Source organism: Piliocolobus tephrosceles, chromosome 4 (assembly GCF_002776525.5).
Source record: "Piliocolobus tephrosceles isolate RC106 chromosome 4, ASM277652v3, whole genome shotgun sequence".
Lineage (NCBI taxonomy): Eukaryota > Metazoa > Chordata > Mammalia > Primates > Cercopithecidae > Piliocolobus > Piliocolobus tephrosceles.
The window spans coordinates 122,334,731-122,350,113 of record NC_045437.1 but is presented as its reverse complement, the minus strand read 5'-3'; the positions used below and the strand labels follow the sequence as shown (position 1 = coordinate 122,350,113).

The following is a 15,383-nucleotide window of genomic DNA, read 5'->3' as shown; positions in this document are numbered from 1 at the left end:
CAGCTGTACTGCTGTGGATATTTGAAGGCTTTTTCTCAATCACTCAGAACAGGGATCTCAAGCTTTAGTGAGCAAAATAATCATTCTCGAGAATCTTCTTTAAAATGCAGATTCCCGACCAGGCACTGTGGCTCACACCTGTCATCCCAGTACTTTGGGAGGCCAAGGCGGGTAAATCACCTGAGGTCAGGAGTTTGAGACCAGCCTGGCCAACATGGTGAAACCCTGTCTCTACTAAAAATAAAAAAAAAAAAATTAAAAAAAATTAGCCAGGCGTTGTGGCGGGCACCTATAATCCCAGCTACTCAGGAGACTGAGACAGGAGAATCACTTGAACTTGGGAGGCAGAGGTTACAGTGAGCCGAGATGGCACCATTACACTCCAGCCTACGCAACAAAAGTGAGACTCCATCTTAAAATTAAAAAAAAAAAAAATGCAGGTTCCCAATGTTTAGTCTGAGGAATTCGGTATGTCTGGGTTGATGGCATCTTAACATCATTCCAGAGCAGGTAGTCAGGGAGCACACCTTCAGCAACACTGGTTTAAAGCTTAGCCACTGGAAATATGGTGCTCAGAGCAACAACATAGACATCACCTGGGAGCTCATAAATAATGCAGGCTCTCAAACCCCACCTTAGGACACGGGATGAGAATCTACATTTTAACAAGATCCCTGAGTGACTGTGATGTTCATTAGAATTTGAGAAGCATTGGTTTCAAAGGTTTTTGTCGATGGCATTTGTTTTTGGTTTTTGTCCATTAGTTGTTGGTGAAAAATCATTTTTTAAAAATAACTGGACAAGCACTATAAGCCCCTCGTCAAACATTTCCCCCAGTGGCTTCAAGGTACAGTCTATTAAAGAGAGGTCTTACCTGAATCAGATTTCTGCCTTTGGTAGAAGAGCCTTGATTTGCTTAAGCAGCCCTTGCTTTTTTTCCCACATCCATCCTAAAGAGTAGAAAAGCCAGCAAACAGCTTTCACTGGGGCCTCCACTCTGCCAGATCTCTGGTCAGACATGATTCATCTTCCATGGTTAAGTCATAAGAAAGGCCAGAAGGTGCTTTGGTATAATGATCTCTGGACTTGGAAGTCAGAGTCTAACCAAAAGAACTGGCAAGAAGTAGGAGGAAAACTTCCAACAGGTCTTCCAGAAGGAGCACAAATACAGTTTTACTTCTTTTTTTCTTCTTCTTCTTTTTTTTTTTTTTTTTGAGACAGAGTCTCACTTTGTCGTCCAGGCTGAAGGGGAGTGGCATGATCTCAGCTCACTGCAACCTCCAAGAATTGCTCGAGTTCAAGCAATTCTTCTGCCTCAGTCTCCTGAATAGCTGGGACTACAGGTGTGCACCACCATGCCTGGCTGATTTTTGTGTTTTTAGTAAAGACAGGGTTTCACCATGTTGGTCAGGCTGGTCTCGAACTCCCAACCTCAGGTGATCCACCTGCCTCAGCTGCCCAAAGTGCTGGGATTACAGACGTGGGCCACCACACCCAGCCCAGTTTTACTTCTTGCAATATTTGAGAATGGCCATTGCTCTGTGCACGGAAGCAGGATGCCTGAGGAGCAATGGTTCATCAGGCAGCCAGGGTATTAATGGCAGGTGAAACCTTCCAAACGAGCACCCTGTCAGACAATCCATTGCTTTAAAAGGTTGGCAATGCAGGAGACCCTACAGAGGCAATGAAGAACTAATCTCGTATTGCCAGGTTAAATCAAATCAGCCTTGCCCATTCCTTTCACTTCTTAGTTACATCAAGCCCAAATACTTTCAATTATCCTCACTTCCACCTTGTCAGCAGACGTAGGATAAAATGCAAATGGAACAGTACCTTTCTCTCGTGGAGAGCAGGAAATATCATTAAGAACAACCTGCATGTATTGAGCTCTTCCTCTGTCTTAAGTGCTATACATTCATCATCTCATTTCACATGCACCTTCTTAGAGCACCTCTTTGCATTTCAGTGTAGTCGGCATTATTAAGTCCATTCTATAGATTGGAAAACAGCCTCAGGAGTTCAGTCACTTGCCCAAGATGGCACAGCTGATGAATAATAGACCAGGTGTTAAAGCCAGAACATTCTAATTCTAAAGCCCATGTTTGTTTGCTATTTTTCAAACTGAGCCAAAAGCCTGTACCACCCTGGGCAAATGGGGCAGAGCAGGGACCAAGCATTGCATCTCAGCGGGCCCTGAGCTTTGGGGTGGCTCCCTTGAAATTTCCTAAGTAGCTCCCCCAGTATCAGGGACTGGCCAGGGTCAGCAATGCTAATTGGGAGGAGCACCCCAGTCCAGACCAGGACTCATGTGAACCCTGATCCCTGTTCCTCCCCTTCAGGGTGCTTTTTGACCCTCTGACACCCCTCATCCCCACTCCTGTGCATGTAGGGTCAATAAGATGCCCCAGATTGTTTTGGGATTTGCATCTGTGGGATATCCTAAGGCCCAATGGCCAGTCCCAGTTCCAGGCGGCAGCCTAGCAAGCACTGGCCGGAGGACTATTTCTTTTACAAATCAAGTTTCCAGAATGGTGCTGACCTGCTGGTTTGGGATGACTCAAATTGTTTATATAGCCAGGGGTCTAGCAAAAAAAAAAAATGCCCTTTGACCGGGCTGCTACACACCTTAGGCATGCCCTGCAGGAGTTTACCTCAAAATAAACTAACTCCCAAGGCAAAACCAATCCTGTGGTTGCCCTCTTTTTACTCAGGAAACTTTCCATCTCTAACTTAAATTCAGCAGGAGCCTTTGGCCTTTGCCGACCAGCAGTAAGTGCCCTCCAGGACCCCTACACCTTCTTCTTTTCCATCACAAACAACCAGATTTCATCTTCCTTGCCCCAGCTTATAGCTTCTTCCCTCCTTTTTATTGCTGCATTAATTTTTCACCTCCTCATCAGTGTTAGCTGATCTCAAAAACGACCCTGAGTTACTGGGTTCACCACCTGACTACCCAGACTTTTCTTAGGCAAGTGATAGCTTGGCAAGCACCTAGCTCTGTATAGGTAAACAAACCTATATGATGCCAAGAAGACTCAAAAAGAAAAGAAAAAAAAAACATAGAAATGACTCAGAAGCACTTAGTAGGTGACAAGGTGCTCGCCACTGTTGTGAGGACCTTTTGTGGATTACCTCTGTTGATCCTCCCAGCACTCCTGTGGGTATAATCATCACTGCCCGCACTTTGTCAATTTACCTGGAGAGCCAGGTGACTAAAATGAAGATCAAGAGCGTGCCCACTGCCCAGAAAGTTTCCCTGTGCCCTTTCCCAACTAATACCTCCTCATCAAGGTAACTATAATTTCTAACTTTCTATCATCACTGATTAACTTTGCCTGTTCTTGAACATCCTATCGATGGGTCAAAGAGTACTCTTCAAAGCTCATGTTTTTAACCAATCCACTCTATGGCCTCCTGGCCCAATGAGTAGGAAAGGTAGACTTGGTGGTTGGTGGTACCTCTGTGAAACCATGACTACAAAGAGTGCAGCTTATTTTTAAATCTGAGCGTCTGACCAGTCCCCAACCAGCAGCTGTGTGCAGACACTAGCAGAGTCATCCACAGCACCTGCAGTGATTTGTTAGAGTCCATCTCTACAACTCTGTCACAAAATGAAACTTAGAAAAGTAAATGTAGGTGTTCCTCTGGAGTCTTTAATACCTAAGAAAGCCATGGAGTTCATGCAGGTTGCAGAGAGACTCACTTGCAAACCAAGCAACAGGGAGACAAGTTGAACAAAATGCTTCCATTCAAATTCTCTATAAGCTGCCCAGAAGATCAAAGAAGAAAATAAGTGAAATCAGCATCTTCTCATTCCTGGAGCCATTTCCTATGAGAATGATGATGCAAGAACTCACACAGCCTCCTCCAGGCAGAAAGATGTGCATGGTTCAGCCAACTCTGAAGGATCCAGATGCTTCTGGTGTGGTTGCTTAACAGCCTCTCCATCGACACAGGGCCTCTTTCTTCCTGAGTGTAGCTTTACTAGTAAGCGTTTAATGAAGGCTTTGAGCTTAAATCTCTTCACTGGTTAGGAGCTCCTTTTAAAATCCAGCAGAGTACACTAGACAGGGGATTGAAATGGCAGACAAAAACCTATAGCCAGTACAAAAGTAAGTGCCACCTTGCGCCAATGGTAAACAGCCAACAGGGGATTGTGTCTCACAGGTAAATAGTGTGGTCCTCTGCAGCCTACAATGCCAGGAACAAATTCCCAGGCATCTGGTTTCTCATGCTGATTCCTCTTCAGATGTTCATTTCAACCAGCCACATTCTTTCCCAGCTGTAGGAGTAGACAGGCCTTCAGAAGTGATGAAATCTCACAGCTGCCCACACTTTCCCCTGTTGATGGGTGTCCACTGCCTTGTCTTCAGACTTCCTTGGGGAAGGAAGTGTCACCCTCCTTATAATGAAGACAAAGGATGATAATCTCATCTGTTGCCTTTCTCTACTTTTTATTCATAGCTGTTTCTTAGCCACTTGGATATTCACCTTCTCTAAGCCTCAGTTGCATCCTCTGTAGGTGGGTATAGAGTGGGTGGCATGGTGATAATGGTGCTAAGACAGTGTACCGAGCACTCATTATATGACACTGCTCTGAGTACTGTACAGGCAATAACTGCTTTAACCCTCCCAGCAGCACTATCTACCACCACCACCACCACCATCATCATCATCATCATCATCATCTCCATTTTATACATGAGGGAAACTGAAGCACAGAGCAGTTAATTGCCCATGGTCAACAGCTAGGTACTAGCCAATCTGAGATTCAAACCCAGACACCCTGTTCTATAATCTGACATTTAAGAGTTACATTATTCTGCTTTGCAGGATTTCCATGAATCTTTAAACAAAAAATATATGTAAATTCTGCTCAATCTATAGCATTTGTTATTACTATTACTATTATTATTAACCTATCACTATTTGGAAATAAAGTATTTTTGCCAAGATTCAACCAGCCCATAGCCTATACCAGTAAATGACTCTAAATATAAGGGAATATTAATTTCATTTACTTTTGCATCCGTTTTTTTAAAATGAAAAAGTTGAAGACTTCAGGGAGTTTCTGGTTATAGCTATAGTTCATTGGACATATACTATATACCAGACTGACATATACACACAAACACACACACACACACACACACACACACACACATACACACACATATTTGAATTTATATATATATAAATTTATTTATTCTCCATCACATAACCCTATGGCATATGTGCAATTATAACTCAGTTTTGAAGGCAAGGAAACCGCAACTCAGCAAGGCTGATTACCTTTCCAAGCTCACACAACCAGGGAACTAGCAGAGATGAGCTTCAAACCCAAATCCATCTGATTCCAGAGGCCAGTCTCTCACCTCTGGTGCTGTATAGACTTTTTGGCTTTTTATCTTGGGACTTCTAATCCAAGGGTTTCGATTCAGCATTAACGAACTTGTTTCACATTGCCAGAACTGTTACGGAAGAATCTCTCTGATTTGCTTTATCAAAAGCAATAAATAGAATGCCTTGGTATCATTCCCAGAAAGTTTCTCCGTGATCACATTTCTCTGAAATTGTCATTACAATTAGTTTACGACGTGTATGAGGAGAATAGAGCCAGAGCTGTGATTTAGTGTCCGTTCTGACAGAAAACACCTAGATAATTCTTTTTGGCCCGGTTTCACTGAGTGAAGTAAGATTAAGCAGACATGATCCCCCGCCCGCAGCATGGGCTGATCAGGAAGGCCTAAGTCGCTTTCCCATAACCGCTGAATCAGTATTGGGTCCTTTTTGAGGACTCCGCAAACCTCTCCCACCGTCCTCACCCCCTTCCCCAGGAAAAAGTCAACCAGACTAACAAATAAGTAGGTAGATAAATAAATAAAGAAATCATCCAATGTCATAAGAGGGCCGGGCCGCTTTCCCTCTGCTGTTGAATGGAGACATCGGCCACCTCTCAGGTCCTGAACTGGCAATTCAGAACAGTTTGATTGCCTGCTTGATTGTTTGCGAGATAACTGCAAGATTGTCAGTGACAGGGTAATTTACCGAAGATTGCAATGTCAGACTCCATCCAAGGGGCTTGCTGGCATAAAGACGCGATTCTCATGACTGACAGGCCACTGGGAGATTGGAGTGCCAATTTAAAGTTCACAGTGTCGTCTGAAAGTGTTTGGCAGCTGCAGCCCATAATCACGCAGCATGATGAGGTCATTATAGGCATAACGTAGCTCCTACTTAATAACGGGTAGAACCCCAAATGCACAATCTCTGGAGCAGGTAAATGTAAATATGTAGGAGGAAATCATTTGTATACCTTTTTTTTTCTGTTTTGGCATTTGTCATCTGCTATTGCTGATGTGTTTAGGCCATCTCCTGCCAGACAGGCCCTTGAATCAAAAGCCCAGAATCAACAAAACAGTGGGGAAATTTGAGGTTCACAGTTCTGAAGCAGTCACAAGCCCAGAAAGAGTGACAGGCTGGAGGGGGAGGGGGAGGCAAATGTTCAGCACTTAATAGGAAAACTGTCTTAAGTTATTCTTTGAGCCCAAAGAGGTCTTCAAGGTGGTTACATGGAGCAGGTGGTGAATGGGTTGGAGGGGAGGAAACACTTCCCCAGCTTCAGGAGGGAAAAGCCACCAGAGATGGATGGTACTCCTAATCAGAAGAGGCTGGTGACCTTAAAGAAACCTGTAGTGCTAACAGCAGTGGGTTTCTTCTCACCTGAGGAGCTTCTTGTGGCTGCTGAATGAAGCCCTGCCAGCCTATCTCAGCAGGTTATTTTTTAAATCTGAAACAGGCATTCCATGGTAGAGCCCTTCTGTCTAGTGAAGGCAGCCCATGGAAGGTGATGTTCAAGGCAGAATTCTAAGCACTTTTTTTCTTATTTTTCTTATTCTGCCAATGGCCCTCCAGATTGGACAGCCTGAATGTGGATCTGAAACAATGCCTAGATATCATCCTGCTACTAAGATACAATCTCTAGTGCTGTTTCTAGGGTCTGAGGTTTGCCAGGCTCCGTGGAGCTGGGGAGTATCTGATTCACCTAGCACATCAGCCCGAGATGTTCAGAGCCTTGATTTCGAAAGTCTCTCAATTTAAAGTGTGCATGCCTGCTCACCCTCCTGTGTCTGCATGTCTAGGAAATTGTGTAAATCTAAATGTGTTACGAGGCACATGAGCAACATTCGCCCATGTGGAAAATGAGAGGCTAGTTTTAGTAATTTAAAGCCAAGCAAAACATGCAACCTCCTAATTTGTTTGTTTGCTAAAAAGAAAGTAATGCATTAAAATAATTGCACATTAATTGCTAAATTACAGTGGAACTTTGGTGAAATTACATATTTCATTTTCATTAGCGGGACCAAATGAAAAGAGTAATGCCAAAAAATTACATTGTAGTAAATGGAAAGCACCCAGCCAGGCCTCTAATTCAGCGTTCCAGTACAGGTGTTTGTCAAGGCACAGCCCAGGGTTTGAGTGCATGTTTCCGTGATTCTAATTATGGTCCAAAAAAATGCCTTGCTATCGAATCCAGGAGGTGCAAGCAAGTTATCCTCCAAGATTCTGCACTGTGTGTTCAATCAGCTCCCAGCCGAGTGAATAAGGATTGGCTAATGAATTCATTCTTATCAGAAATTCCAAGGAGCAAACACTGCCCTGAACATTCCCATCTTCAGCCCTCACAGACATGTGAGGAATGGGAAGCAGTCATTTTATTCATTCAACAAATGTCTGTTGAGTGCCCAATTCTGTACTTGGTACTAAGAGAAGAAGGAATATAAAATTAATAAGACATCATTCTTCTCTTCAAAGAGCTCATTTTCCAGATAGGGAGGCGAGCATTAAGAGGTCATTAATTCTAGTGTAAGAAAGTTGGCACTAACAATGGTTTTTAAATCGCATTGTGCGTTAGAATCACCTGAGAATCATCTTTAAAATGCAGATTCCAGGGCCTGCTCCTGGAGGCTCTCCATGGGGAGAGGTGGGGTGGGCCGTTTATTCTTCCTGCAGGCTTCTAATGCAGAATGCTTCTTTGAGAACCTCTGATTCACGGATGTACAGAACAGGGATTCCTAACTGTCTTGGTCAGTCTGGGCTGCTACAACAAAAATACCATAGACTGGAGGGCTTAAACAACAAACATTTATTTCTCACAGTCCTGGAGGCTGGGAAGTCCAAGATCAAGGCACCAGCAGATTCCATGTCTGGTGAGGCCCTGACTCTTGATTGATAGACTGCCGTCTTCTTGCTGTGTCCATACATGGCAGAAAGAGTACTAAAGTGCTCTCTGGGGTCTCATTTATAAGGACACTCATCCATTTGTAAGAGTTCCACCCTCATGACTTAATTACCTCCCAAAAGCCCCGCTCCTAATACCATCACATTGGGAGTTAAGTTTTCAACATATGAACTTTGAAGGATCACAGACATTCAGTTTGTAGCAATAGTCTGGCCAGGGGCATCATCTAGAAGGCTTCCTGGAAGAAGAGGCCACACCTAAACTTGATCTTAAAGGATGAGTCAGTCCTGTCAGTTTCCCCCACTCTACCATGAGCTCCTTAAAGACAGTCTCCATGGTTCTTTGCTGTCTCTCTTGTTGCCAGCACATGGACACCACTCAAATATTTGTTGAATGGTGGATGAGTAAATAGGAATCAGCCCAGGTAAAGGGATGGAGGCACAGGACTCTAGGCAAGTACATAAGAATGTTCCGAGTCCTGAGGGCATACAGGAAGACAGAACCAGAAACTACTGTGGAAACTGACGGCTTAATTTCCAGATTCCCAAGCCAAAGCTGTTTCTCCACATTTCCTAGAAAATGTAAAACTCACAGCACCTGGGTTTCTAATTGGTCAGCAGTTCCCTTCCTGGCTTAGAGGGAGTGGGATAGAATACTTTTCTCCATTAAAGTGAGATTTGAGGAATTCCATGCATTTGAGGTTTTTTTAAATTTGATTTAAAAAATGTATTTCTAATAGAGACAGGGTCTCACTACGTTGCCCAGGTTGGTCTCAAACTCCTGGGCTCAATCGATCCTTCTCCTTCAGTCTCCCAGAGTGCTAGGATTACAGGTATGAGCTACCATGCCCAGCCAGAAATGCCATGCATTTGGATTTCTTATGTACCCATTAGCACAGACCCCTGGGAATTGGCTGTGGGTAATTAATTGTGCTGTGTTGTTTAAAAGCAAAGTTTTTGTTTTTATTTTCCCACTCAAATAATACTTGTTCATAGTAGAAAAAAACTAGAAATTCCAGAAAAGCACAATAAAGAAGAGAAACACACTAATCTGCTACATGAGGATAACCATTCGTCAACATTTTAAATTATTTCCTTTCAGTCTTTTGTTTTCTATGTGTATAGATTGGAATTGGATGAGGCTTGCTGTGTGAAACCTGCCACCTCAGGCCCTTGGGTATGTTTGATGCTGCTCATGCCTGTGCTGGTAACAAAGGTGTTAGTGTCTCCAAACAGCTTTATGCCATGAAATCTGCTGACTCTGGCTCTGCCTCTGCCCTTCCAGATGGCCTGGTGGATTGCCTGGACCCTGATTGCTGCCTGCAGTCAGCCTGTCAGAACAGCCTGCTCTGCCGGGGGTCCCGGGACCCACTGGACATCATTCAGCAGGGCCAGACGGATTGGCCCGCAGTGAAGTCCTTCTATGACCGTATCAAGCTCTTGGCAGGCAAGGATAGCACCCACATCATTCCTGGAGAGAACCCTTTCAACAGCAGGTAGGCACCCTCTGTCCCTGCAAGCTGCTGAAGTCACTGATTTTCTTCCTGTTGGAGCCAGAGGAAGTGCTCCAGCTTTCCTGGGGACCCAATTGGCCTGGAATCTGCCCCTCTAGAGGCACCTCCCTCCAAGGGGGCCTCAGAGAAGTGCGCCTTCCTCACTTTGTGTTGGGCTCCAGAACAGAGCCCTAGTGTCTTTGCAGGATATCACCATCTTTAACCCAGAATCTGCTGGAGAAACCTGTGTATTCCCTGGTTTTTAGATCATTTTTAAAATCTGTTATTTTATGATGTTATTGTCATTATATTAAATCTCCCTTTATAATGCCTCTGATAGTGGCTTTTGTTCAAGCATCGTTGAAATAGTTCACTCAATAGAGTATTTTTAAAAGCTGTTATTAACTTGATAACATAGCCTATCATTCAGTGGCATCTCAGAGTCAAGATGATGCCGGTTGCAAGGATTTATTGAGCACCTAGGATGAGCCAGAGACTTTGTGTAGATTATCTCTAATCCACACAATAATTCCATTTATTGCCTCTCCAGATTACCTACTGCGTGCAAGGCATTGTGCCACTGCATTTCACCCTTCATTCTCTCCAGTTTATTATTGCTCTTAGTTGCTAATTTGAGGCTTATGAATATTCTAGGGTCAAGTTATAGATTCATTTTGTCTTCAACTTCACCCTAGGACAAGTTAGAACTGTGCTCCTGGAGAAGAAAGCAAGGGGAAGGTTTGCCTTGGAGACATTTCCCCACCACCCCATCCCCTCCTCTTTTCTATGCACTATGTATGATTCTGAGGGTAGAGAGGAACGGTAGGAGAGGCTAGGGGTCTTCTTATGGCTTGGCCATGCTTCATCTCCCTCTCAATTGGTCTGGGTCCAGATGTCGGTGTATGCTGATGCAAGAAGGAGGGGCATGGTCTACTTGGGGATGCCACACCCCACCTCTGTGGTCCTTCACATCAAGAAATAAACACTGCTGGTCAGGTCCTTTTTCACAAAACTTCTAGGTACTAGGAACTTGGGTAGGATGGTCCTGGCCCCTTTGCAGCCCTGACGACCCCCATCATGCCATCTTTCTCTTATTTCTCTTTATCCTCATTCAGGTAGGCCCAGGAGCAACTCTGGAAGTATGCTGCTTCTCTCGGCTTCCAAGCAGGGAAGAAATACCAGACTTCCCTTCTAACAGAAGCCCCTAACTTTATAAGTGATTATCTGGGAGCCCTCCTCATGAGCCTTTCATCAGTCCTGGACTCCGACTCAGCCCCCTAGCCGAGAGAGCCCTGTGAGGGTGGGACGGGGAAGAGATGGGTGGCAGCACAGCTAATTCTACAGCCTGTTAGAGCTCTCTGGAAAATTGGAGAGCCCCAATTCCTGCAGCTTTTTTGAATATGAGTGTCTTAACAAGGTCACTTTAGGCCAACAACTTTTGCTTCTCTCTGTTCTCATTTTACTAAAAATAAAATAGAAAAAGAAATAATAGAAAAGTAAAAATAATCTCAGCCCTCCTCTATTTCAGCCCTGACACCTCCTAGCGATATCGTGTTGGGCTCATAAACCTCATTTTCTTGATTAATAAAATTAGGATAATACTATTAAATATGTAAAAGTTGATCAGACGAATTGGGTCATTCTTGTCATACACAACTAAAGCAGAGTCAAGAAGCCAGGAAGAAAAAGCACTCTGGGCACATAACATTGCCCTAGAAATGTAATTCTCCCCAGGCCTGGCTACTGAAACTGCCTGCTGTAACCTGAAACCAGTTATCTAATAGCGACTGAAACAACCTGCTACGACTCTGAGACTAGTTGTACCCACCGCCATCATTCACCAGTCAGAACTCACCAGATCGCCAAAACTTTACCAGTCCCAGTTAACGTTCTCTCAAAAGAGTAAGTAACATTTCTCCTTATAAAACCTCCAAACTTCTCTTTGTTCTTCAGACATCCTGAAGACTACCCCATGCATATGCCCTGAATTGCAATTCTTGCTTCCCAAATAAAACGTTTTAAATTTAGAGATTCATCTTTCTATTTTATTTGACTTTAACATATACTATACACAGTATTATTACTGTTTCTTTTAGTAGAAGAATCTCTCAAGAAAATTTAAAAAAAAACCCGCAGATCTCTGATAAATAAAAAGTATTTGCTCCGCTTGTTAAATCCAAGTTCTAGAACAGATTCTGTAAGTATACTTCCTTTTAATTATGAACATAATTCACCTTGCTAGAGACCTGTGACTGGGCAGAGCTTGCACTGGGCCATAAGCATTTCAGTGGGGTTTGTAGTTTGCTTATACTGAAAATGCATGCTCTGAAGGCCTGTGCATCCTTTGAAGGTCTGTTTCAATCTGCTTCCTCATTAACCTCTCATTGTTTCTACCCTAAATCCAGTCATTTCCTGATATTCTCCCTTTCACGCTTTCTTCACCTGGCCCTTCTAATTTCATCTTATTCTCCTCATCAATGGTTCCCTCCTCCAGAAGACACCTTGAGCTAGAGCCAAAATACGTGAACAGTCAGGAACCCCAGAATATTTGGTAGACTATGCCAGCCCAAGAGACCTGAAAGAAAGTTGCTTTAGAGAACGCCTTTCTGAAGCTTTGAATGTAAACAATAAATGGCACCACCCAAATGAGCCCAGGCTCTCCAGCTGTCTGCATGGATACATCATTCAGAAATATGAAATGTAACTCCAAGACATAGGTTGAAGTTCAGTAAGCATGTGAATTCCAGCACATTATCATCTGACAAATAACGAAGGACAAAGCTAGGAGTAAAAAAGAACTTGAAAATTCAAGACTTCTAAAAAGGCGTTCCCCTAGATAATGGCATACAAAAATAACTGAAATGCCTTGACTCCACCACTATAATTTATAGAGCAGATCTCACTATCTAGATAATGTGATAATTGTTACACATCAATAATCATAAATAGAAATGAACTGATAGTATGTCTTAGCTGAATCTTTTCTGCAAATTGACTGCCTGGAAATGATAGGAAGCCAGCAGCAAGGAAGAATTTGAAAAATAGAGGATAGAAATCACAGGCAGCCCTACTCCTGTTATTCCTATGGCACGCTGCAAAGCCTTCTGCTACAGGAATGATTTAAAAGAAATAGCGGTTGTAGAAAAAAGGAAGGGTGGGAGGACTCCACCGAGGAATGTACTTTCAATTTTGTTTTCTCATCATGAGCACTGTGTACCTTGTGGTCGTCAACACACATCACTGATTTTAAAATAGTGTCTGGTAAGGTCTTAAAGAAATCTTAGTCCGAGCTAAGATAAGAAAATGGAATTGAACAAAAGGATTATTTTCATAAATTAGTTTTCCACTTTAAAAGAGTCTAGCATTGTGGTTAAAACCAGCTAAAAATGACATTCATTTGTTAGGCAGCCAGTAGCAGACAATTAGAGCTGTCAGTGGAACAGTCTAAACACTCCTGAGATCATCAAAGGGTTGGAGTTGAACAGCTGGGGGTATTGCTAATAAAAAGAGAGATACGAGAGACAGCATCCCTCCGGTTTTCAGGACAACTGGGAATGCAAAAGTAAGTGCATTCCAAAAATCGAGCCGACTTTGACAAGGTTCTGGCAAAGGACGGGTCAGTTGATCACCTAGTTCGGAAACTGGGAGTGTGTCCAGGACCCTGGGTGCCTGAGAACCTCTCTTCTTTTGCCAAATTGCCCAGTCGGCTGGGGGCTCGGTGCAGAAATGGAGCTTCTCATTGTCCCATTTCTCTGTGAAGTCAAGAGAATTCAGATGAGAGGAGACATGCGCGTTCTCCCTCCGTGGACTTTGAGCAGAATATTGTAGCATCTCTTTGACTTTATAGGACTTTTCCAGGGGTAGCTGGTTGGAAACCAGGATTTGTGGGAAAGTTCTAGTTACTGTGCCTGGAAAGAGAGAGATGTTCTGTAACACTGGAAATAAATTGGTAGGATTTCAAAACTCTTCAAGATAGCAGGAACTTGACATGAGAGAAATATGTAGTAACATAGAATCCAGAATCCAATATATTCCTAGCAGAAATGTGTATATTTATTGAATGTGTGTATTGAAGGGTTTTGCTATATGTATCTCCAAAGTTCTCTTTTCCTCAGACCCTCATGGATTATGAGAAATTTTGCTCTTAGAGGGCAGCAAAAGACAATGCATATGTATTTCCCAGCCATAAAACTCTCTGTGCTCCCCTCTACCCCCTCTGACATTCTGGCCACTAGAAGAGTAACATGGCCATCCTCCAAAGCTAGAAGATGGAAATAAGTAGCCAGATGTGGAAGCTCTCGCCCGAGTATGGCACTCTTGGTGCCAGGCTAAGGAGCACCTGGAAATGATGAGGGACAACCTGAAGCTCAAGCCAAAAAAAAACCAAACAGTGTCAAGAAATAGAGCAAGGCCAAGAGTGGAAGGCGGGTGCCCAGGAGACCCCATGGCCCAGCTCGGTGACAGGAGATGCTGCCCACGGATTTCACCCCAAAATGTCACTAGTGTGGTTGTGGGAAACCAGAAGTTAATGTTGGAAGCCTTCTCCTTGCCTGAGGGACCAGATGAGGATGAGGGAGCAGAGGCAGTGGTGAATTGTCTCTTTGTTCTCCTTCATGTGGCTCAAAGACCTCTGTTTTTTTCTTTCTCAGCTTGGTTTCTCTCATCCGAGGCCAAGTAGTAACTACAGATGGAACTCCCCTGGTCGGTGTGAATGTGTCTTTTGTCAAGTACCCAAAATACGGCTACACCATCACCCGCCAGGATGGCACGTAAGTAGGGGCTCGGACCTACTCAGCACCACACATGTGTGCAAAGAGACAGACGGTGCTGTTGTCATAGAACCACAGGATTCCCCCTGGTGAACTGGAATGTCCACCAGGCCAGTCCCCTAGTGAGGATTCCCCCAAAGACATTTCATGCTTTTTGATGTGGCATCAAAAACAGAAAATAAATAGGAAAGCCAGCTTACCTAGTACAGCTCACAGCCACCTCGTTTTTTTAATGTCAGATCAATGCACGTGCGTGTGTGTGTGTGTGTGTGTTTTGGGGTGGGGGCAGATTCTAGAAAAAGAAGGGAAGGTAGCTCTTAGAAAAGAACTCCTGTTTTAAATCAAAGGTAGTGCAGGGTGACAGGAATCCACATGACATAGCATCCTGTGGTGATCCCCTTCTGCTTTCATCTGTGGCTTTAGGAGTTGTGTTGTTTTCACTACTGTTTGGAGGGGGTGGCGTGTAATCAGAGAAGTCTAATTAAATACATTTAGCAGTCACCCTGCTGTGTGAAGGAGGCAACCTTTCCCTATTATCTTCTGATTGGAAACATGTACCCGTTCAGCCCCCATCAAGATGAAAGCTCTGTCATTTCCTTAATCCAGTTGGGCATAGAGTAGAAATTTAAAGAAAAAGATAAGAAGAAGAAAAGAAATCTATGGGAGGGAAAAAACACTGACTTACTCTGGGCTAAAAATCACACAGACACACACCACAATTATGGCATTCTATTTTAAATGCAAAGGGAACTGTGGCTACAAATCTGATCCAACACTCTTTCTGTAAAATGCACACTGGAAAATCTTGGATATATCACAGAGGTAAGAACAGGGTTTTTTTTTTTTTTTTTTTTTACCTTTCTCTGGCAAAGTATCTGGC

The 15,383-nt window shown here is 43.5% G+C and overlaps 1 protein-coding gene across 7 annotated transcripts in view; it reads left to right on the top strand.

Moving 5' to 3' along the window:
- TENM2 (teneurin transmembrane protein 2) overlaps positions 1 to 15,383 on the top strand; it is a 1,213,529-nt gene that overhangs the window by 1,129,325 nt on the left and 68,821 nt on the right. For all 7 annotated transcript variants that reach the window (XM_023218891.3, XM_023218892.2, XM_023218890.2 and 4 more), the window contains 2 exons: positions 9,527 to 9,737; positions 14,384 to 14,503. In XM_023218891.3, the coding sequence (XP_023074659.2) occupies positions 9,527 to 9,737; positions 14,384 to 14,503 (331 nt within the window). The remainder of the gene's footprint in view (positions 1 to 9,526; positions 9,738 to 14,383; positions 14,504 to 15,383) is intronic.